At 38.3% G+C, this 25,299-nt stretch overlaps 1 protein-coding gene across 1 annotated transcript in view; it reads right to left on the bottom strand.

Annotated features, from left to right (window-relative positions):
- The window catches only part of APELA (apelin receptor early endogenous ligand), a 35,201-nt gene extending 10,764 nt beyond the window's left edge, over positions 1-24,437 (bottom strand). The window contains exons 1-2 of the mRNA XM_043969823.1: positions 24,182-24,437; positions 22,381-22,470 (exon numbers count right to left, since the gene is read on the bottom strand). Coding sequence (XP_043825758.1) covers positions 22,382-22,470; positions 24,182-24,257 — 165 coding nt within the window. The 5' untranslated portion in view covers positions 24,258-24,437 and the 3' untranslated portion in view covers position 22,381. The remainder of the gene's footprint in view (positions 1-22,380; positions 22,471-24,181) is intronic.
- Positions 24,438-25,299: the final 862 nt, after the last annotated feature.

Here is a 25,299-nt window from a genome sequence, read left to right as displayed (position 1 = left end):
GCACAGAGTGGTTAAGTCACTTGCCCAGAGTCATGCAGTTAATAAGCATCAGGGGGATGATTTGAACTCAAGTCTTCCTGATGTTTAACTAGCACTTCCAGATGCCAAATCCATACTTCCTCCTGCTGAGGCCAAGACATTCCTGCTGAATTCCAGGATCCCTCCTTGGGTACTTGCTAGCTGTTTATGATACAAGGGAAACAGTGATAGCTTTGAAGTTATAGGAACTGGCTGGGCTTGGATCTTACTTTGTTACTATCTGTGTGACCCTGGTCAAGTCATTTCCTCCATGGGCCCCAGGTTCCTCAGTAAAAAGTAGTTTGGAGTGGATGACCTTTAAGGTCTCCTCCACCTTTAAATCTATGATTGGTTAATAGCTGTGTAAGTGTGAATTACCTTGCTACTTGTTAAATACAGAGCTAGATTTAGAGTTAGGAAGTCAGGGTGCAAATCTTGGCCTCTGACATTTACTAGCTATATGATTCTAGGCAAATTATCTCTGTCAGTTTCCTTAGCTGGAAAATGACGATAATATCTACAGTACCTACCTCTCCTGAGGATGTTGTGAGGCTCAAATGAAATATATGTGATGTGCTTTGCAAAATTTAAAGTGCTTATATTAACATTTGTTATTAGTTTTAGACTTCTGTGGGGTCCTGTTTCTTCAAATGTAAAATGAAAAGCTTGGACTGGATCAAGGGTTATTAACCTGGGGGTGTGTGTCTGGATTTTGTGGGGGGAATCATGAATTTGAATGAGATTAAAAAAATTATCGGGGGCAGCTAGGGACACAGTGGATAGAGCACTGGCCCTGGAGTCAGGAGTACCTGAGTTCAAATCCGGCCTCAGGCACTTAACACTTACTAGCTGTGTGACCCTGGGCAAGTCACTTAACCCCAATCGCCTCACTAAAAAAAAATCTGTTAATATCCAGTAGCCTTTGGTTTCCTTTATAATCCTGTATATTTTATGCATTTTAAAACATTCTGAGAAGGGATCTTTAGACTGAGCCAGATTGCCAAAAAGGGTAAAAAACCCTCTAAAGTCCCTTACAGGTCTAAATGCTATGAACCTACAAGTCTGTGGGTGGTCACTGATGGTTATGAGAATCCTTTGAAGTATTGTTTTCTTGCAGCTCATGGGGGTGTCCATGTTCCATGCTTCCCTCATATTCACCACCAGAGGGAGTAATCTGAGAGAGGAGACCTTTCAGGCAGAAGCATTTAGATAATAATGTATTAGGAAACTTGCAGATTTTTAACAGAGGACCGATGATTTACTTGAGGATTGGAAACCTTAAAGGGGAAGAGGGACTGGAGAAGGATGACATTAGAATAAAAGACATGAACTCGGAATGTATTTTAGAAGTTTGTCTGTGGGCAATGAAGATATTGTATCACTTTGGGATAGTTTGTGTCTTAGAGTAAGCCCTTACTAAGCTAAGTTTACTAAGTTTATTGAATTAAAATGAGGGTCATGAATATGTTTATGGTGACGATATCTTCTCAAACGAAAACTGGGGATCCACTCTTACTCTCTGACAAAGGATTTGTTCCCTCTGATTTGTGAGTTGAGTGATGGAGGGTCACTCTAAAGGAGACTGCAACTTCTCAGACCTCTTGAGGGTTAGTACTCCCATGATATTCTTTAGCAGAGGCCAATAGGAAGCTTGAGAAGCTTTTGTTGTTCAGTCTTTTTAGTTGTGTCTGATTCTTTGTGATCCCATTTGGGGTTTTCTTGGCAAAGATTTTTGGAGTGGTTTGCCATTTCCTTCTCATTTTATGGCTGAGGAAACTGAGTCAAACAGGATCAAGTGATTTATCCAGGGTCACACAGGTGATAAGTGTCTAAGGCCAAATTTGAACTCAGGAAGTTGAGTTTTCTTGGTTCCCAGCCTAGTACTCTACCCACTGTGCCATCTTGATGCCCCTTGGGGAACTAAACCCTCTAAATAAATATGTAATTTTGTGATAGAGAATGAGAGATATTTAGTGGGAACTGGCAATTGTAAGAATTATTGAATAAATTCTCAGCTTAGTACTAACCCACAAATCTATCTAAAATGACTTCTCTACAATGCCTCAGGAAGCTCATTATTGGGGAAATGTCACCATCCTGCAAAATCCCATCAACCTTGGTTCTCTACCTCAAGTCTACCCTCTGCCTCTCTGATTGGAGAGGGGTGGGCATGAACTCCAGACCCTCCATTAAGGAGAGGAGCTCAGCTTAGATACCTCCTTTTTTCTCACCTGGATACACTAATCTCTTGCTTCTCCTTCATGTGCCTGTAACAGGGCTTAATCCCTTCTAATCCTTCCCTCTCCTTCACTTTTTCAACTTTCTTTTTCCCATTAGATTGTAAACTCTTTGAGGGCACAGGCTGTCTTTCTTTTTTTATATTTCTATCCCTAAGACTTAGCATAATGCCTGACACATAGGTGTTAGGCTATAAATATCAAGGAAAATCCAGGGAAGCACTCACTACATGCATTGCTTTATCCACAGTCTACATTGTATATCTGTGTGTGTGTGTGTGTGTGTGTGTGTACACATATACACACAAATGTGTATATCTGTATAAATACGTGTATGTATATACACATGTATGTATGCATGAGCATATGTATCTATATCTAACATACAGAGAGGTACACATATTAGGGACTAGTATGTACAAAGAACCAACTAGCCATGGAATTAAGTACAAGTGACTATCTGGAACTCATCACCAAGTAAGGCCATTAAATCTAATTAGAAAATTGACTTTCTATTTGTAAACAACTCTCTGTTTTCATTAGGATGAGACAGGAATATGATAACTACCAGTTTGAGGCAGATGAATAAGGTAGCCTCTCCCTTTCTGGAGAAAAGGAGGAAAGTTCATCCTAAATAAGTTAAGTCTTAGGATACCCCAGTGAAACCAACCAGTATTGTAACCAGGCAGTTGGCTCCAGCAGTCAGCTAAGTGAGACCTACCTAAAAAAAAGAAGAAAGACTGAAAACCTGCTTTTAAGCAGAGTAGAGGACAAGGTAAATTTCTTAGTGACCTGCGGAAAGTGTGCTATATTTCTGTTTCTTTCAGCATTAAGCAGCACCTGTGTATGCACAAAGTGAAAATTGGTCTCATCCTAGAAGAGACCATAAAAAGCATTGTGGTAGGGGCAACTAGGTGGCGCAGTGGATGGAACACTGGCACTGGAGTCAGGAGTACCTGAGTTAAAATCCGGCCTCAGACACTTAACACTTACTAGCTGTGTGACCCTGGGCAAGTCACTTAACCCCAGTTGCCTCACTAAAAAAAAAAAAAAGCATTGAGGTATAATGTGGCAAAATGAAAAAGACAGCTGGACTCGGAATCAGGAAAGACCTGGATTCAAATTAAAATTCCTTACTAATTGGCCTTTAAGATTTACGGTGGTGTCTTTAAAAAAATTAAATCTTTGAAGTGGGGCTAATATATGGAAAGTCTTTGTGATAATCAAATGCATTAGTGTATATTAAAGCCTTTGCAACCTTTATACTGTTATAAAGATGTCCATCAATTGTTGGGCCACTAGGTGGCACAGTAGATCTAGAGCTGAACCTGGATGGAATGAAGACTTTTCTTCCCGAGTTCAAATTTGACTTCATGCACTTACTAGCAGTATTATGCTGGGCAAGTCACTTAAACCATTTTTGCTTCAGTTCCCTATCTGTGAAAAATGTTGACACGTTGGAGAAGGAAATAGCAAACCACTTTAGTAGTTTTGCCAGGAAAACCCCATGTACTTTTGTCAAATGCAGTTGGACACAGTCGAATGACTCAATAACAGCAACACAGATTTCTATTAAGTTTTTTAAGGAGTAAATAGAAAGGTTGCATAGTGGCAAAAAAAAAAAAGAATCCAAACTTGTATCAGTTTTCTATCAGGAGGATGGTACAAGATTATGATGGAAGAAAGAAGGAAGGAATGTTTTATTGTTGTTCGGTTGTTTTCAGCCATGTCTGACTCTTTGTGATCCCATCTGGGGTTTTCTTGGGAAAGATACTGAAATGGTTTGCCATTTCCTTCTCCAGCTCATTTTACAGGTGAGGAAACTGAGGCAAACAGGGTAAAGTGACTTGCCCAGGGTCACACAGCTAATAAGTGTCTGAGGCTAGATTTGAACTCAGGAAGATGAATCTTCCTGAATATAAGCCTTGTGCTCTTTCCATTGCACCACCTACCTGCCTTGTAGTTCTTTTTTTTTGGGTGGGGCAATAAGGGTTAAGTGACTTGCCCAGGGTCACACAGCTAGTAAGTATCAAGTGTCTGACACTGAATTTGAACTCAGGTCCTCCTGAATCCAGGGCCAGTGCTTTACCCACTGTACCACCTAGCTGCCCCTGCCCAGTAGTTTTACTAAGAGTTGGAAGGGATGTCAGAAGGTCATTTAATCTAACATTTTGTAGATGAGGAACCTGAGGCTAGAGAGGCGACTCACTGTAAATGATACAGGAAGTGGCCAACCTGGGACTTAAGTCTAGGTCCCAGGACACTATATGGAACATTCTCGTCCACTGTACCATATTGCTTCTGTTGGAGTAGTAAATGAGAGAAAGCAGAAGTAGAGTAAGAGTTTAGGAAACATCCCAAACCTGATATTGGTGGCATGATGTAGAGTAATGAGTGACGTCATATCACAAACTTCTGGATGTTTCATAGGAATTTCAAATTCAACATATCCAAAATAGAACTCGTCATGTCCCAAACCCATTCCTCTTTAGAACTTTCCTATTTCATCCATTCATTCACCTCAATTCACAAACCTATTTGATCTCTGACTCCCCACTCTCTATCAAACCACATATCTATTCTGTTGCCAAATCTTCCTGCTCCAAATCTTTCCTTTACAACATCTCATGTGTGTCCCCTTTTCTCAGTCCCAACCTCCTACCTTCAACCAAGTCTGCATCACCTCTTACCAAAACTATTCCGCTAACTTCCTAATTAATCTCCCTGCCTCATTTTTCTCTGCTCTAATCCATCCTCCATACAACTGCCAAAGAGATTTACTTGAAGCACAGGTCTGACCATGCTACTCCCTTATTCAATAAACTTCAGTGACTCTGTGTGTGTGTGTGTGTGTGTGTGTGTGTGTACACATATATACCAGGAATCCCTATACTCTCTCTCTCTCTCTCTCTCTCTCTCTCTCTCTCTCTCTCTCTCTATATATATATATATATATATATATATATATATATACATACATATATATACCAGGAATCCCTATACTAGAATTAAATGTAGAATTTTTTGTTTGGCATTTAGAACTCTTCACAGCCTGATCCCTTCCTACCCTTCCAGCCTTACCATAAGCATTGTGGAACTACAGTCAGGATAACATAAGATTTAGCAGCTTCTATACTAAAAGATCAAAGGACATGGAATCTAGTATTCTGAAGAGAAAAGGAGCTTGTTGCAATTAAGAATAACCTACCCGGGGGCATCTAGGTGGTGCAGTGGATAAAGCACCAGCCCTGGATTCAGGAGGACCTGAGTTCAAATCTGACCTCAGACACTTGACACTTACTAGCTGTGTGACCCTGGGCAAGTCACTTAACCCTCAATGACCCCTCCCCCAAAAAACCAACAAAAACTTAATTGGAGACTAAATAACCTAATCTTAAAGGAGTTAAAGAGCATGACATAGAAACAATAAATGATTTTATTAAAGAGAATTATAATAATGAGATGATATTAAAACTGCACTAAAAGCAGTCATCAGAGGAAATTTTATATCTTTAAATGCTTACATCAATAAATTAGAGAAAGAGCAGATCAATGAATTGGGTATGCAATTAAAAAAACTAGAAAAAGAATGAAGTAAAAATCTCTAATTAAATACCAAATTGGAAATCCTGAAAATTAAAAGTGAGACTAATAAAATTGAATATATGAAAATTATTGAATTAATAAATAAGCCTAGGAGTTGGTTTTATGAACAAAAAGATAACCATTGGCTAATATGATTTTTGAAAAGAGAGGAAAGCCAAATCACTAGTATTAAAAATGACAAGGGTGAATATACCACTAATGAAGATGAAATTAAAGCAATTATTAGGAGTTATTTCACCCAATTATATGCCAATAAATTTAACAATTTAAATTCAATGGAAGAATACTTACAAAAACATAAACTGCCCAGATTAACCAAAGAGGAAATAGAATGTTTAAATAAACCTATTTTAGGAAAAGAAATTGGATAGGCGATAAATGAGCTTCATAAGAAAAAAGCATCAGGACCAGATGGATTTACAAGTGAGATTCTACCAAACTGTTAAAGATTAGCTAATTTCAATATGAATTAAATTATCTGGAATAATAGAAAAAGAAGGAGTCCTACTAAACTCCCTTTACGAAAGAAATATGGTGCTGATGCCTAAACCAGGAAGAGCAAAAACAGAGAAAGAAAATTATAAACCAATTTCACTAATGAATATGGATGCAAAAATCCTAAATAAAATACTAGGAGAGTATAATAATATATCACAAATATTATACATTATGACAAAGTGGGATTTATATCAGGAATGCAGAGCTGGTTCAATATAAGGAAAACTATTAACAATTGATTATATCAATATAAAAAGTAACAAAAATCACATGATTATATCAATAAATGGAGAAAAAGGTTGACAAAATACAACATTCATATTTAAAATATTGAAAGCATAGGTGTAAATGGATTTTCCCTTAAAGTGATAAGAATCTACCTAAAACTATCTATCAGCAAGCATTATCTGTAATGTGTATAAGCTACAAGCCTTCCCAGTAAGATCAGGGGTGAAACAAAGATGCCCATTATCACAATAGCAAAGAAAAAGAAATGGAAGGAATCAGAATGGGCAATGAGGTAATGAAACTATCTCTTTTTCTATTTAATATGATGGAATACTTAGAAAATCCTAGAGATTTAACTAAAAAGCTAATTGAAACAATGAATTTTAGCCAAGTAGCAGGATATAAAGTAAACCCTCAGAAATCATCAGCATTTCTATCACCAAAAAGCCATGCAAGAAGAGATAGTAAAAGATAGCTCATTTAAAGTAATTGTAGACAGCATAAAATACCTGCTAAGACAAATCTAGGAACTATATGAACACACTTATTAAACACTTTTTTGTTTTTTGTTTTGTTTTTGTTTTTGTAGGGCAATGAGGGTTAAGTGACTTGCCCAGGGTCACACAGCTAATAAGTGTCAAGTGTCTGAGGCTGGATTTGAACTCAGGTCCTCCTGAATCCAGGGCTAGTGCTCTATCCACTGTGCCACCTAGCTGCCCTCTATTAAACATTTTTTTAATACAAATAAAATAAGATTTAAATAACTGGAGAAATATTAATTGTTCATGGGTGGGCTGAGTCAATATAATAAAATTGATAATTCTGCCTAAATTAATCTATTTATTTAGTGCCATCCCAATTAAATGACCAAAAAAATTATCTTATTGAGCTAGAAAAAAAATTTATTCAGAAGAACAAAAGGTCAAGAATATCAAAGGAGTTAATGAAAAAAATGTAAAGGAAAGAGATCTAGCAGTTACAAATCTTAAACTGTATTATAAGGCAACAGTTAACAAAACTATATGGTACTGGTTAAGGAATAGAATGGTGTATCAGTGGAGCAGAGTAGATATACAATACTCAGTAGTAAATTATTATAATAACCATGTGTTTGATAAATGTAAGATTTAAGTTTTCAGGATGAGACTTCTCTGTTGGATAAAAATTGATGGAAAAACTAAAAAGAAGTCTGGAAGAACTTAGATATAGACTAATATTATTTAGATTATTTACCAAGATAAGATCAAAATAGATACATGACTTAGATATAAGGGAGATATCATAAGTAAACTGGAAGAACATAAAACATATTATCTATCAGATTTATGGGGTGGATGAGAATTTACGAATAAAGAACAGATAAAGAACATTGTGAGATATAAAATAGATAATTTTGATTACATTAAAAGTTTTTGTACTAATAAAACCAATGTAGCCAAGATTAGAAGGAAAGCAGAAAATTGGGAAAGAAATTTATAGAAAGTTTCTTGGATAAAAGGCATCATATCTCAAATATAAAGAGTACTTCATCACATTTATAAGAACATGAGTCATTCCCCAATTGATAAATGGTCAAAGAATATGAACAGGAAGTTTTTGGAGGAAGAAATCAGAGCCATTTATACTCATGTGAAAAAAATGTTCTAAATTATTATTGATTACAGAAATGCAAATTAAAACAACTGTGATATCATCTCACTCCTATCAGATTGGTTAAAATGATAGAAGGGGAAAATGACAAATGTTGGAGGGGATGTGGAAAAATGGGGACACCAATACACCATTTGTGGAATTGTGAACTGATCCAACCATTTTAGAGAGCAATTGGAATTATTCCCAAAGAGTTATAAAACTGTGAATACCCTTTGATCCAGCAATACCACTATTGGGTCTCTTTCCCAAAGTGATCAGGAAAAAAGGAAAAGAAGCTCTATGTTCTAAAATATTTATTGCAGCTCTTTTTGTGGTGTCAAGGAACTGGAAATTGAGAGGATACCCATCATTTGTGGAATGGCTAAATAAGATGAGTAGGGACAGGAGACAGCCAGAGAAAATGCCCAGAGCTGAGAGATAGAGCCTTGTTTATGGAATAGTAAGGATTACAGTGTCACTGGAAGTAGTGGGGGAGTGGAGTGGGGTGGTATAAGGTATAAGAAGACTGGAAAGGTGAGGGCCTAGATTATGAGGGGCTTTGAATGTTAGGACTTTGTATCTGATATTAGAGGATAGTCCTCTACCATATTGAGTGCTGTGTGTACGTGTATGTGTATATGTATGTGTGACATGGTTTAATCAACATTTTTTGCTTTGCTTTGTTTTTTGCCGGGGCAATGAGGGTTAAGTGACTTGCCCAGGATCACATAGCTAGTAAGTATCAAGTGTCTAAGGTCAGATTTGAACTCAGGTCCTTCTGAATCCAGGGCCAGTGCTTTATCTGCTGCAACACCTAGCTGCCCCCTTGGAAGAAAAAAAGAAAAAAAAGGAAAGAGATTGGGAAAGGGCTGGCATGTAGGGGTGGGTAGGAAATTTGGGAGTATGAAGCACTTTGGAGGTAAAGCAGGCCCCTGTTGGGGTGCTTTACTTAATGCATCCAGGAGGGTATTGGGAAAGGTGATAAAACAGTAAAATATAGAAGGGGAAAGATTTATACGATCTGAAGAGAAACCAGAGTATAACAATACAATATAGAAAAAGAGGTAGGAGAATCCCACACATGCATATTTCCCTATTTTGCCAAGAGCTTGCTCTCTGTTGAAGAAGGGGGACATAATTTTTACTTTCTTCTCCCTTGCTTTTCCTTCTATACTACTATGTGACTCCCCATTTTCAGGTACCAGAATTCAATTTAGTCGTATAAATAAGATAACTCACTTATACTTAGATAAGTTCTGTGGGCTAGCCTCAGAACCTTATTGACTAGGTTCTTTTTTTCTTTCTTTTTCTTTTTTTTTTTTTTTGGTGAGGCAGCTGGGGTTAAGTGGCTTGCCCAGGGTCACACAGCTAGTAAGTGTCAAGTGTCTGAGGCTGGATTTAAACTCAGGTCCTCCTGAATCCAGGGCCAGTGCTCTATCCACTGTGCCACCTAGCTGCCCCAACTAGGTACTTTAGAGCATGGCGTCTAGGGGAGATAACAGGGGCTATTCTAGACACTAATTAACTCTTGGAATATAGCTAGTTCAAAAGCACCTAAGTGTTTGTGGTGGCATGTGTTATTGTTGTTGAATTATTTCTAATATGTCTGTATATTTTGGCCCCTCATTGAAATGGCAGTCTCCCTGGGGGTAGCTACTATGTCCTATGTGTCTTTGAATCTCTCACAGCACCTAAGTACAAATTGAATGAATTAATTAAATAACATGGTTTTTTTAGCATCAGATTTCTTAAATATGTTTGAGGGTAATATTAAAATCATATTTCCCAAGCTCAAACTAACACATGGTAGTGGAAAGAGCCTAGAAGTTTGTTAAGTGGCAAGGAGGAAACCGCAAAAATATATCCTATGGTTAGATAATTATAATGTTATTTTTCCAAAAAGGGAACTTAGTTTTTTTTACTAATATTTATAGTATTAGGGGGCAGCTAGGTGGCACAGTAGATAAAGCACTGGCCCTGGATTCAGGAGGACCTGAGTTCAAATCTGGCCTCGGATACTTGATACTAGCTGTGTGGCCCTGGGCAAGTCACTTAACCCTCATTGCCCTGCCCCCCAAAATTATAGTTTTAATCAATTTTTAAAAATAAGTATTTATTGATGCTTTTATTTTTACATCACCTAAATTTTTCTTATATCCTTTCCCCTGTCCCCTGTCAGAGAGTCATATAGTAGAATAAATTTTTAAAAGAAAAATGGGGGGAAGAAGGGAAAAAGCAATCAGCAAAACTGATGAATACATTAAAAATATCTGAACATATATGCAATGTTCCACACTTGTGGCCCTGCCATGACTTCTAGGGAGTAGGAGAAGCTGCCTTTTCATTTCTCTTCCTTGGGGACATACTTTAAATGAGTGGTATCAAACTCAAATAGAGGCCACTAAGCTACATAGTCAGATAACCACAAATTAACACTTTCTATGTTTTATTGTATTTTTATTTATTTTGTTAAATATTTCTCAATTACATGTTCATGTGGTTCCTGATAAATGTTAGTCAGTGTTCAATACCTCTCCTTTAAACAATTTTCAATACATTTTCTTCTTAATATACAAATATCAAGCCCGAAATGAAACATAATTTTTGAAATGGTTGACGGTAGTCAAATTAGTTGCTTTTCAAGAAGCAAATAGATTTTAAAAGCTTCTAAATACTTTATGGTTCCTCAATGTGAAGATTGATTCCATTGTGGTCTTGTGGCACAGATGTGACATGAAGATTATGCCAGGGAAACAAACTTTGGCTGGTCTTAAAAATCTGGAAAACTGTTCTGCTAAATTTGGAGATACTTATCACTAAAAGGATAACTAAAAAGGATAACTACCAGGTCTTTGGGCTCAGGGTTTTTGTTCTTTTGTCTCAGCAATTCATGGCTGTTGTTTTGTCCTTTGAACTTAAAGAGGCCTTGACATTAAGATGATGTCATGACTTGCAGTGAATTTGGATTAAAGTGAGGGAGGGCTGTGCAAGGTCACCAGCCTCACCCTCTTCTCCAGAGCCATCTGGGTCCAGTGGCAAGATATGCTTCAGGATGACTAGAGATGGCTCCGGGTGTTTAAGGAAGTTGGAGTCAAGTAACTCGCCCAGAGTCACACAGCTAGTAAGTGTCTGAGATGAGATTCGAACTCAGGTCCTCCCAATTTCAGTGCCAGAGTTCTATCTACTGTGCCACCTAGGTGCCCTAACTCATGGCTGATCACTAAGGCAGAGAAAGGGTTGTGATCAGCATTGGTAGAGGATCTATACTATGGATACCACAGAACTTTTGGAGTATTGAAGTATTCTACTTGGAGTAATATATCCAAAATCAAATCCCATCACTGTTCTTTGATGAATCTAGCCAAAAGTCTCTTTAGCTTACCAATAGAATACTCGAGAAGTACCAAGTTATAGTGGCATAGATTTGAAGTACAGAAATCTGTATTCAAATCCCACTTCCACTTCTTTTTTCCCTTCCTTACCTTGGGTAAATCACTAAATCTCATTAGGACTCAGTTTCTTTACCTTTTTTTTTTTTTTTTTTTGCGGGGCAATGGGGGTTAAGTGACTTGCCCAGGGTCACACAGCCAGTAAGTGTCAAGTGTCTGAGGCCAGATTTGAACTCAGGTCCTCCTGACTCCAGGGCCGGTGCTCTATCCACTGCACCACCTAGCTGCCCCCTCTTTACCTTTAAAATGAAGGTTAACTTGAGAGTGAGCAGAGCTCTGGACTCAGGTAGGAGTGTTCAAATTCTTCCTCAGACACTAAATAGCTTTATAATCCTGTACAAATCTCTTTACTTCTCTGTCCCTTATTTGTAACACTAGGGGCCTCTAAGCTCCCTTTCAGCTCGAAATCCTCTGATTACATGATACTCTTTAATGTTCCTTTCAGTTCTAAATCTGATAATCCATTATTGAGACAGGACCGAGGCCATAAAATGTCTATGCATACTCAAAAGAACCTCTACAAACAAATTCAAATGTTTGTTAAGCTCCTACCTTGAAGGCTCAGTGGCAGTCACTGAGGGAAAACACAGTTTAGATAATTCATGGATAAAGCATGAAGCTTGCAGTCCAATGGGCTCTAAGATAATGCCCTGGAATCTATGGTAGGTACTGTAAAGAGACAGAATAAAGTGCTCAGGATGGTCTGAGAGGAAACTGTCATTACCTGTTTGCAGGAGCAGAGAAGATTTTCAGAAAGAAGTGACATTTAAGCCCGGATTTAATGGCTGGGTAACAACTTGCTAGGTGAAGAAGGAGGAGGAGTACAGTCTAGGTCCTAGGAACTGTGTGAGCAAAGATATGAAGTTGGGAAAACAATGGATGCATTCACAGGACAGAATAATCCAGCTTGACTAAGAGTGAGATAACATTGGAAGGGCAAAGTGACAATTGAGTGTGTAGGGCCTTGAATGACAAGTATAGGAGTCTGAATGTTCCCCAATAGCTGCTAGGGAGCCAGTGAAGGCTTTTTGAGTAAAAGAATATCACGAGCATAAGCCTGGAAGATTAGCTTGGTGTTGTTGATATGAAGGATGGATTGGACTGAGGTGGAAGACTACTGCAGGATTCTGGGTGGCTGGTAAGGAAGGCCTGGGGTGGTCCCAGTGTGCAAAGGAAAGAGGGGACAGATGCAAGCCTTGTTTAAAGAGATGGGTTTGTGTCAACTTGAGTAGGAGAGGTGAGAATGATTTATACAATAAGGCAGGGGGAAGGGAGTATGGAACAATCATTTATTAAGCACCCACTGTGTGCCAGGCACTTGGCTTATAATTTAATATCATCTCATTTGATACTCACAACAACCTTGTGAGGTAGTTGCTGTTAGTCTTCTGAAAGACTTAAGAATTCTCATCAGTGCAATGACTAACCAGGATTCCAGAGGACCGTGGCTGAAACATGCTACCCAACCTCCTGCCAGTGAGGCCTTGGCTTAATGATTCGGAAAGAGACATACATCTTTGGACATGGTCAATGAGAGAAATTGTTTTACTTGACTATGCATGGTTTTATGAAGATTTTCTCTTCCTTCCTTCCTTCCTTCCTTCCTTCCTTCCTTCCTTCCTTCCTTCCTTCCTTCCTTCCTTCCTTCCTTCCTTCCTTCCTTCCTTCCTTCCTTCCTTCCTTCCTTCCTTCCTTCCTTCCTTCCTTCCTTCCTTCCTTCCTTCCTTCCTTCCTTCCTTCCTTTCTGAACTAGACAGAAAAAAACAGCAAAAATGATGCAGGGAGCGGGGCGGCTAGGTGGCGCAGTGGATAAAGCACTGGCCCTGGATTCAGGAGTTCCTGAGTTCAAATCCGGCCTCAGACACTTGACACTTACTGCTTGTGTGACCCTGGGCAAGTCACCTTACCCCCATTGCCCCACAAAAAAAAAATGATGCAGGGAGGAATGGAGGAAGGTAGTTGAGGAAGTTCCACTTAGATGAGAAATCAGAGACAAATTCACTGCAAGTGTAGTGTAGTGGGGTGCAAGTGGGGGTAAGATAAAAAGGAAAAGTTATTGTGGGGAATGGGATAGGGATTTAAGAGTAGAGTCACTGCAGAGATGGATTCCAAAGAAACAGGTATATTCATGAATGATGTTTTTTAAAAATGTTAACTCTTTTACAGTGAGAAAATAACATGTTTTTCAACTTGAAGGAAGAGAACTCAGAAGTTAGTTTTTGGGCTGTCACTTAATATTCTTGGTGGGGGGAAATAGAACATTTTAAGTGCACATTTATCACAGTAATGTGATGTTAAACTAGATGAATTATGAACAATTTTACTGTCATATTGGGGGAAGATATAGATAATCTTTGTGCTAACAAATTCTAAATTATGAATTGCTTATTTTTCTTAAGTCTTTTTATCCCCCAGTTAGCTTTGAAATAAAGTATTTCGGAAAGTCTGCATTTTGACAAACCAAGTTCTATTCTTACGCCACACACACGTGTGTGTATATGTATATACACATACATACAGTTCTCCCTTACTTCTTTTAACTGCCCACCCCCCCTTCCCAACCCCGTGCCAACTTAGGTCTCAAGTAGTTTAGAAATTCACAGGATCACAGATGTAAAGGTGGAAGGGATGTTGGAGTTTATCTAGTGCTACTTTCCCTTCTGCCCCACCCATTTTAAAGAGGAAGAAACTGAGTCCCAGGGATATTAAGTAACTGGTCCAAGATCACAAAGATATTAAATGTCACAGCTTGAACACATCTAGAAGCCAGGGATTGTTTCTTCATATTATATAAGATTCCCATAGTCTACACCTGTGGTTCTCAGAGTGTGGTCTGCAGGCTCTTGAAGGTCCTTGAGACCCTTTCAAAGGGTCAGTGAGATCAAAACTATTTCATAATAATACTGAAACTGTCTTTTTCATTCTCATTTTCTTATGAGTATACAGTGGAGTTTTCTAGAGACTACATGACCTGTTAATTAAACATTTAGTTGCAAACATGAAGACTGAGTTAATATCTCATCTGAAGAATTATACTTTTGCCTTTTCTATAGACAAGGCTTTGGCTTTCTTTTCTTTTCTTTTTTTTTTTTTAGTGAGGCAATTGGGGTTAAGTGACTTGCCCAGGGTCACACAGCTAGTAAGTGTTAAGTGTCTGAGGGTGGATTTGAACTCAGGTACTCCAGGGCCGGTGCTCTATCCACTGTGCCACCTAGCCGCCCCTTGGCTTTCTTTTCTGCTTCTATATATACTATGTCCAATATCAGCACCAGCTAATCACTGAAGAAAATCTTTTATGTGAATGTTTGGCAACAAACCTAAGTGGTGCCAAAATATCCAAAGTGTTAAAACAATTTTTTAAAAAATTTTGTGGTTTATCCAGGAACAATTGTGTTGACATTAGCAATGGTGGTCCTTTAGAACAAATCAAGGCAGTGCAACCAAACTGTACTAGTATACTAGCAGTCTTCATTGTGTTCTTCACTGCTATTCTCTCTCCCTCCCTCCCTCCCTCTCTCTCTCTCTCTCTCTCTCTCTCTCTCTCTCTCTCTCTCCCCCTATGTATCTATATATGTGTGTGTGTGTATACAAGTATGCAACTTTCACTTAAGAATATCCTTGATGTGTGTGATCCTGGGCAAGTCACTTAATCCCAATGGCCTTGTCCCCCCCCAAAAAAAATCCTTGATGAAACCACAAAATTACTAACTGTCTTTTTAATATTCTGTGTGATGAAACTGCTGCATGCTGCAGTACAATGATTTTTCAAGGAAAAATGTCCATGTGATTGAGTTGTCAGCTGAACTAGCAGCTTTTTTAAAAAACAGAACACCATTTTTACTTTAAAGAGCAACTGTCAAACTATGGTTATTCAGACTTGGATTTTTAGCAGCTATTTTCTCAAAATGAACCTAAGAAGCCTGTGGCTTCCAGGAGAACAACTATTAGTATTTGTTGACAATCATAAAATTAAATTTTCATGCAAAAATTTGAATTTTAGAAAACTTCTTTCTGCCACTGTGAACTTGATAGCTTCTCAGTACTTAAATGAGATTGGCAGTGATATTAACAAATATGATTTTTAAAAAATGTGGTCTAATGAATGTCAACATTTAGAATATTTGCATAATTTATTGAACCATTTTTTTTTTTACCCCCGAATGGCCAATGCATGATGTTATGAGAACATTTATGGTCCATTCAAAGTGCAAGAAAGACCAGTGAATTCTAATGTAATGGAATGTGAAAAGTTCGGTGAAATGGTTTCAGATTGCACATTTACTTAATATTTATTTAAGAAACTATTATTTAATATATTTAAATTTAAATTATTATTTAACATTTTAAATAATTTTATTTTGTACTATATTAATTTAAATTATTATATTTAATTTTAATATATTTAAGAAACTATTATTTGTCAAGTTTCAGTATAACATCAAAGAAAAACATCCAAAATCATCTATAGAAGTTATTAAAATTCTCCTTTTTCTTTCACCTATTTATCTGTGCAAGGCTGGAATTTCTTTATATACTTCAACTAAATCAATATATCACAACAGATTGAATGCAAATATGGAGAATCTAGTTTTGTTCCATCAGACATTAAAGAGATTTACAAAAATATGGAAACATGCCATTCTTCTCACTATTTTTTTTTGGGGGAAATAGGGTTATTTTTCATAAAAAAGATGTTATTTGTATGAACATATCATATTGTTATTTTTAATGAATTAATAAAAATTTAAATTTTTATCATTTAAAATTTCTAAGATGGTAAATATCTATAGATAGGAGCCACATAAATCTTTTTTGGGAGCCTCAATAATTTTTTTTTTTGGGGGTGAGGCAATTGGGGTTAAGTGACTTGCCCAGGGTCACACAGCTAGTAAGTGTTAAGTGTCTGAGGCCAGATTTGAACTCAGGTCCTCCTGAATCCAGGGCTGGTGCTCCATCCACTGTGCCACCTAGCTGCCTCGAGCCTCAATAATTTTTAAGAGTGTAAAAGGATCTTAAAAGGTGACCAAAAAGTTTGAAAACTATTGATTTATTATACTCACTGTGTCTATTTTTGCATCTCTATAGTTTTTTGTAATCTGGTCTCTTCCACTTTATTGAACTAGTTCATTCCAAGTTCACCATTCACTCTCTTATCACCAAATCCAATGGCTTTTCCCACTGTGCTGAATTCTTCCCTTACCACTCTGCAGCATTTGGTACTTTTGACTAGCCTTTCCCTGATGTCTCACCTTCCTTGAATGACTTTCTACAGCACTCTAGCGATTCTCTGCTTGCATTTTTCACTCCCATATTCTCTTCTTTTCCTTCTTTTATCCAACATCAAAGCTTTCCTCACGAATCTCTCATCAGTCCCCTTGTCTTTTGTCTCTGTATTCTCTTTCTTATCTATTCTTTTTAAATTTTTGGTCTTTTTTGGGGGGGGAGGCAATGAGGGTTAAGTGACTTGCCCAGGGTCACAGAGCTAGTAAGTGTCAAGTGTTTGAGGCTGGATTTGAACTCAGGTCCTCCTGAATCCAGGGCCTGTGCTTTATCCATTGTGCCACCTAGCTTCCCCCTTCTTATCAATTCTTATGGCTTCAATATTGACTTCTTTTTAGGACATTCTCTAACTTCAACTATAATCTCTCCTCTGAATTTCATATTTCCAGCTGCCCACCAGACATTTTCATTCATCTCCCACCATCACTTCACAAACTCAACATGTCCCAAACTGAACTCATTATCTCTCCCCTATAACCAATCCCTTTTCCTACTGTAAACTCCCCATTTCTATTGCTGGTTCCACCTTTCTCCCAACTTACATGTTTGAAACTTCAGTGTCATCTTTGACTATCTTCTCCCTTCCCCACTTTTATCTCCACATAATCAATTGCCAAGTCTAATGTATTCCACTTCTGAGATCTCACCATCATCCAGTCTCACCACCTTGACCCTAGTTCAGTCAGACCCTTATCTTTTGCTTGCAATATGATTTCTGACCTTATCTCAACTGAAACTGTTTTCTCCAAAGTTATTGATGATCTCTTAAGTGTCAAATGTAATAATCTTTTCTTAAGTCTCATCCTTCTTGATCTCAGTTTTTTATGTTATTGAGTATTCTCTCCCCCTAGAAACTTTCTCCTCTCTGGGTTTTCATGAAACTGCTCTTTCTTTGTTCTCCTTCTGTTTGCTGGAATCTTCTGAGTCTCTCTCTCTCTCTCTCTCTCTCTTTTTTTTGGGGGTGAGGCAATTGGGGTTAAGAGACTTGCCCAGGGTCACACAGCTAGTAAATGTTAAGTGTCTGAGGCCGAATTTGAACTCAGGTACTCCTGACTCCAGGGCTGGTGCTCTATCTACTGCGCCACCTAGCTGCCCTTCTGAGTCTCTTTTATTGATTCATAATCTATATCAAACTCCCTACTGATGGGTGTTCCCTCAGAATCTGTCCTGGGTCCCTCTTCTCCTTCCACATACTCCAGTCCCTCCCTTGAGCTTCAATTCTGCATCACTAGTTGCCTACTGGACATTGCAAACTGGATATTTGATAGAGATCTTAAACTCAGTATGTACCAAATGGAATTAATTAGCTTTACACTCCTCCTTCCTCTACAACTGACCCTTCTTCAAAGCCTCCTTATTTCTATCAAAGATCCTGCAGTTTTTCTAATCTCTCAGACTTGTAACTTTGGTTTTATTGTCATCTCCCTACTGTCCTTCACCCTGAAAATCCATTTAGTGGCCAAATCTTGTCCCTTCTTCCCATTTCTTCTGTCTACTCACTCAACCACTCCTTGGTTCAGGTCCTCATCTCCTCTTTCCTAGATTATTGCAATAGTCTCCTAACTGATCTTTCTGCCTCCTCACTTCAGTCCATCTTCCACACAGCTACCAAAGTGATTTTCCTTATGCACAGATGTGACAATGTTATTCCCATATTCAATAAATTCTAGTTTTTTTAAAAATTATTATTATTTTTACCAGAGAACTCTTTACCAACAGAGACTACTTAATGTGGCCATGGAACACAAAAGACACCCTAGAAAGGGACATGCAGACACAATGCCCTGGCTTCTTCAGCTGCCTGTCAGTCTTTATAATAGAAAAAACACACACAGACATGCTCATGTCATGTCTTTTCCTAGGAGCCCCAGAGAACTAGCTGCCACTTCCTCAAGTCTGGGAAACTTACTTGGGTCTAACTCTAACTCAACAAACAATTCAATCTATATAAAGGCTTCAAGGCTTTGGCTCGTCACATTCTCCATTAGCAACTGGTAATGGTCCTTTCTAGAAACTCTCTAAATATTCCATCTACTGAGCCTCCATAAGTTATTTGAACTGTAAAACATTTGCTCACAATATAGTTCTCTTGGTTCTCATATTTCAAAGAGACTTCTCTAATTGGGATGATGACACTAGCTTGTTGAAATCCATTAAGGATTAATTTAAGGCTTAAGTCAGATGCCATCTCTCCTTTGTTTGACCCTCCCCGATCTCACCACTGTACCCCCATGTCCTACCCCAGTGCCTTGCAATTTAAAAGTATTTTCTTCCTTGAACATTTCTTCATATCATTCCGTTTGAGTACATGCATGTTCTGTGTACTTACTATAACCTAACACAGTGTTATTCACATACATACCTAATCTCCCCCAGTAGTCTTAAAAAAAACTAAAACATGAATGTCATTTTTCTCCCTCTGGATTCTCAAGCCCCATCAATGAGCCCTGTGACCAACACAAAGTAGGTGCTTAGTCAGTGCTTGTTGAATTGAATTAGGAAATATGAAATGATAATATCTGCTTGGTTCCAGAAATTAGTCAGTTCTAAAATCAGTACCCCAAAAGCTCTTATGATAAAAATTAAAATATATCTTCATTACTCAGTGGATGAAAAGGTTCATTTACCATGTCCAGAATGTCAAAACAGCCAGTTAGATTTTATTATTAGAAGAAGGAAATTTTGGGAAAGTAGATAAAAGTCGACAAAACCAGGCTACCTTTGGCTGCTACTTGGTTGTCTCTTGCACAAACACTTAATGGTGGATTTTCTGGCTTATCACTGACAAGCATCATCTTGTTCTCCATTCTTATATCAAATCCACCACTTGGGACTCTAAGGCTTTGTCCACCTAATGCCAAAATAACGAGTCAGTTGGATCGGTTGTATACAGGGTAGCTATTTTAATGAAACCAGCTCAATGGGAAGGGTTAGGCAATTTGTCTAAGTAACAGTGGGGTCAGCATGCATCACTAATAAGGGGACCAAAGAATTCATCACCAAGGGGCTAATCTGAAAAGCTTCCAATGTAAACTACATTTTATTCAGTTTATCTACCCTGTTACATGGCCCTACATGGGCTAAATTGAGCCAACCCCTCACATTCAATTTGTGCTTAAAGCATGCAGGAAACATGGAGGTGAAAGAATGTTGGCTTAGGCCTTAGCAGGGATGAAAGGGACACTTTGCTTAGTGAGAGCCTCCGGGCTCTGTAGCCCAACTTCCCTTGCTTTGTTAGTGCCCATAAAAAAAGCCTAATAAGGATGTGAGATAAGGGGAAGTTATAATACTGGTAGAGGCTTTGTGGGTTTGTGGTGTGAACATCAAGTTAGAAGACTCAGTTTGAGTCTTGGTCCTGCCACTTATTAGGAAAGTCAACTTCATTGAACCTTAGTTTTCTTATCTATAAAATGGGGCTACAACTTGCCCTGTCACAATGTAATGCCTAATTATTCTTATCATGAGAGGCAGTATGGTGGAGTGGATAAGTGAGCTGACCTCAAAGCCAGGAAGGCCCTGCTTTCCTCTCTTGCCCCTTCTTTCTTAAAAAGCCACCAAACGCCCTAGTTGTGTAACCCTGGGCAAGTAGCATCTCTTCAAAATTATAAATTTAGAGAATGTGCTGACCTTCATTGGTAAATGGAGATTCTTCACTTTGCACTTCCCTTAACTAAAGAAATCACAGTTCTGCTTCCTATTTCTACCCTCTTTTTAATATAATATTTGTTAGCAGCAATGACAGAGTAATCTTGCGTTGTGTCTGTATACCTTTTAATGGTACAAATAGGCATTTTAGTACTTAAAACCCCACCACATAACTAGGTGCAAAGCTTCTAGCCAGAGTGTTTTGCTGACCTAGACACTGAGAAACTGAAGGAGAGATTCTAAACTAGAATCAGCAGAATTCTGGGGCCGTTTATCAGTTGCCCAAAGTTAAGGATTACTACAAGTTGATGAAAGTTTACATTCAGTTCATTTAGATTCAAAAGGCATTAATTGAGCTCCTACTATATGTCTGGCACCTGTGAGATGATAGGGATGCAAAGAGAAGAAAAAAATATACCAGTCTTTGGCATTCCTTTTGCAAATGCTTTAAGTCAGAATTTTCCTTAACTTTTTAGACTTTCTTATTCCAACTAGCAACTTGTTTACCTGCAACCTAGGTTGGTTTTTTTATGGCCAGCATTTAGTGGGGAAAGCCATGATGACCTGTGGATAAGGGATGCTTTGTGTTTAATTATGCAAGGGTGTCTCCTTCTCTCTTTACTAATATGCAGGAATCTTCTTGCTATTGTCTGATACAAGCAAAGCTCATTGTTATTTATAACAAAATGCTCAGAAAACCTGGAGCAGAGGCTCCTCCTGACACATTATTTCTCCTGATAAACACTCTAGTTGTAGTTGTTTTTAATGCAAAACATCTCCATGCAAGCTGTAGTCACTATTTCTCCAGAACTGGTTATAACAAGTTTCTCCTTCTATCAAGCTGAGAAAACAGGCTTCTTTCTGGGTTTTATCCTTGTCTATAGTTATTGATCACTATACCTTTTAAGTTCCTTCTTCTGACTTCTTACCACAGGGCTTTAACCTGATAGGAAAAACATCCAGCAAACAATGGGCATTGCAATGGAAGCCATAAAAACTACATACAACCTAACAGGACTAGTTAATTAGTGTTTGCATATGCACACTGCTCAGCTGAGAAGCTGAGCTCCAGAGACATCTTGAAAGGCTTAAAAAAAAAAAGCCTTTTAAAATGAATGTAGACTTTCAAATCATGGCGGTTAAAAACCAACAGGAATATTTTTATGTGAAGCATTTTGACTTTAGCACTTTTTAAAAGTTAATAGATTCAAACTGTATCCTTGGTTGATTGGGAAGGCAGTTTCCAGAGTGAAAAGATTAGCATTTTGGTGGGTGGGAAATTAAGGGGAAAGCTAATTTAGGATCTGAAGCTGCAAAAGGCAAATTAGGGCAGCAGCAAGTGCCCCCCCCCCTCCATTTCCCATCTCCCCGCCCTCCCCTCTTCCAGTTTTCCCCTAGAAAGCCTAGTAATCAGCACCAGCCACACCGGAGAGGCTAGGAATACAGCCTCGGAGTTTAGATTAACAAATAAGTTTTGTTCTCTTTTCAAACCCTGTCTGCAGGCAAAAAGAAATAACCAAGAATCAAGACCAAACAGATTATGGCTGTGGTTTGGTTAAGAAAATGCATCTCTGAGTGCTTTAAAAAAAAATACCACGTAAGTCTAACTTGGAATGTGCTTATTCTGGGGAACATGCTCAGCTACCCACGCAGCATTTCAAAACACATGTTTAGAGGCACATTCATAATTGCATTCTCCTGGCGCCTGATTTTATGATCAGCTCCAACCTAGATCTGAATGAACAGTGCTGAAATTTGAAGAAAGCCATTTTTGCTATCAGAAATACCTCAGGGGAAGGGCACCCGGGAATGGAGGGGCATGCATCTCCTCTGGAGACAGCTGTGTCTATGCAGTTTTCTTCTCAATGCCAGGTTACCTGTAATTAGAAAAAGCAAAAATATTTTTCATTCCTCCCCCTGAAAAATTTGTATGTCATGGTCCTGGAGCATGCTAAGAAATCTTTTAGAACCAGGGTGCCTGGTGGTCATTTGTTGTTTGCTGGACGATAATCCATACAACAAGAGGTAACAGGATGCATAATTCATGTGTATTACTAAAATGCTAACAAGGTAATCAGAATGTATCAAGAGGGCATTTTCAAGCTCAATACAGCCAGGGCTGTCATCTTCTTTACCCCTAAAGGGCCGCTTACTTAAACATAACTTGCCCTTTCAGTTTCTGCCCAGTGAATTAATCACCAATATTTTACAAGAACCTTGACCAAAGTAAACTTCGTTCTATATACTTCAGTGTGCTGGAGAACTAAAAGCTGTAAACAACGGATCAGGGCTCATTTGGAAAAGTACATTTTTCTTGTGAATGTCAGAGGGCATACCACATGGAGACTGGTTGCGATTTATTCTCTGAGTGAGTGAACTTCTGGTCAACAATAACAAAAAAGATAGTCTGAACTGGAGCCAGTCATGAACATGTGCATTTCTCTGTATAACCTTTTCTCTCTCCTAACTAGACTAGCTGGGAGGACTCATATATGGAGTCATTCTCTTACACTTAGTCTTTTCGATTTATTATTTCAATTGCCCACTTTTAGAATGTTCCCTCACAGGTAACAACATATAATTTTATTACTTGAACTTGTTAGTTTGAGTGCCATGGTTGACTCCTCTTCCTACCAAGATGGTTGGTTTTTGGATCCATGGATATAAAAGGATATTCGAATGTTTTTTGATTTTCTTTGGAATATAAGCTCCCTGAGGGCAGGTACTATTGATGTGTTTGTTCTTTTGTCTTTGTTATTCCCAATGCCTACTACTGTGTCAGATATATGTTAAGTAAGTGTTCATGGGATTGGAATGCTTCCCTGGATTTATAATATTCCAATTTTATTAAAAATTATGGTAGCTGAGCATCATAATCGAGACAATTACTGAAGAAGGTACTTAAAGCAAAGAAACACTATACGCCAAAAGTATATATGTCTGCCATGCCCAGGACTTTTTTGTTTTACATTCATAAAAGCACTACAAGAACATAGCTCTCTCTCTCTCTCTCTCTCTCTCTTTTGCTATTTTTTTTTATTTCAAGAGAAGCAACTCAATTTTATTGCTAGAAATAGAATAGCCCTTCACCCTTAAGAAAGTTCAATTGCTTTAAGCTACACAGTGATTCTATTAAGGTATAAAACCCAGTTAAGCTTAGCAGATCCCAGTTTTCAGCAAAGGTACTTAAATGAACTATTTAGTATTCTACCATTTAGCTATACATGTAAGATTTTATTTAGTGCTTTAATGAGCACACCAATTTTCTGGATGGTCAGAACTGAAAAAAAAAAAGCAACAGCTCAGAGTGCAATGTTTTGAACTCACTGATGCAAAACTTATGTATCCCATTTATCTTTATATTTGTCTTCAGCTATCACTTTAACAGTCTATCAAAGTAATTAACCAGAGAGCGGAGCATGCTTTGGAATTCTGAAACATTTCCTCCAGTCCCTCTCAACTATCTACAGAAGACAAAGGTATATAGATGCACACACACATACTATCCATCCATATGCATATCTGTATATAGACACATCACACAGATCACTATGATGCAATTCAAACATATTAATGTAAAAGTCCTACCTTGCCTTTGTCCATTGATAAGAAGCATACCCATCGTGCAAAAAAGGAATAGAAAAAAGAGCAGCTGAAATTTCATTTTGCTGCCACACAGAAAGATAGCTAGAACACTCCCAGAAAACCAAACAATCCTTTAAATACTCCTGCAGTATCTGTGTGGCTCGGCTCAATTCTAATGACAAACCTCAGAGTGAGCTGCCAGCTGCGCCTTCCAGCAAGGTTAATGATCACATAAGACAAGGTTACTGGTGCTGCACTGTGGTCAGTGCCTCCCTCCCTCTTCCCCAACCCCCGCCTGCACCCCTTCTCCCTTTTCCTGTCACTCCCCTTTATTTTCCATAAGCAAATAATGGTGAAATGGAACATCCCAGTAAACAGCCATTTCACTGGGGTCTACTAGCTTTCCGAAAGGAGAATGCTAAGACTTCCCTTTCAATTTCACCTAGAAATAGAGAAATATGTAAAACTAGGCATGATACTGCCCCCTCCCCTTCTCCATTTGCAACTGTTTAAACTTTGCATTGCCCATATTGGTCCCACATGCAGAAAGTAATGGGAATGACAGGAAGTCTCTCTTTTGTCCCTCTCAGAAAGAATTCTGCAGCCCTCACTTAAGAACCCCTAGTGCTTTGTGGCAGGGCTAGTTGCTGAAATGCTTTCTGTTCCCCAAACTAGCTGCGAAGTGGTGGCTATTCAGAGGGAATTTGTAAACTACAAAATCTGGTGTGCCTTTTGTACCGCCAAGTGTTCTTAGGGTTCAGAACAGGCTGAAATCACTCTTAGAAATCCTGAGGGGGGAAAAAAAAAGAAATCCGGAGGCTTTCAATTTTGAAAAAAACACTAAAGTATAGAAAGTGGCTCTGACAGATTTATTTTAAGGGAAAAAAACTTTCACTGTTGGGGGGGAAAAGTCAGGCAAATCCATTGGAACACGATGAGTTCTCTGTTCTACACTGGCTTGTGAGAGGGGGCTAGGAACAGGAATTAGAAAGGAAGAAGGAAACTTAGGGATGTTCTATCTCCTGATAGACTCAGGATTTTTATCTGCATGTTCAGAAATTGTTGGGACCCTTACACACATTAGGGTTAGTCCTTGGTAAGCACTAGGTATGCTGCTATTG

This window comes from Dromiciops gliroides, chromosome 6 (assembly GCF_019393635.1).
Source record: "Dromiciops gliroides isolate mDroGli1 chromosome 6, mDroGli1.pri, whole genome shotgun sequence".
NCBI lineage: Eukaryota > Metazoa > Chordata > Mammalia > Microbiotheria > Microbiotheriidae > Dromiciops > Dromiciops gliroides.
The sequence above is the reverse complement of the archived record's forward strand: the minus strand, read 5'-3'. Positions and strand labels throughout refer to the sequence as shown.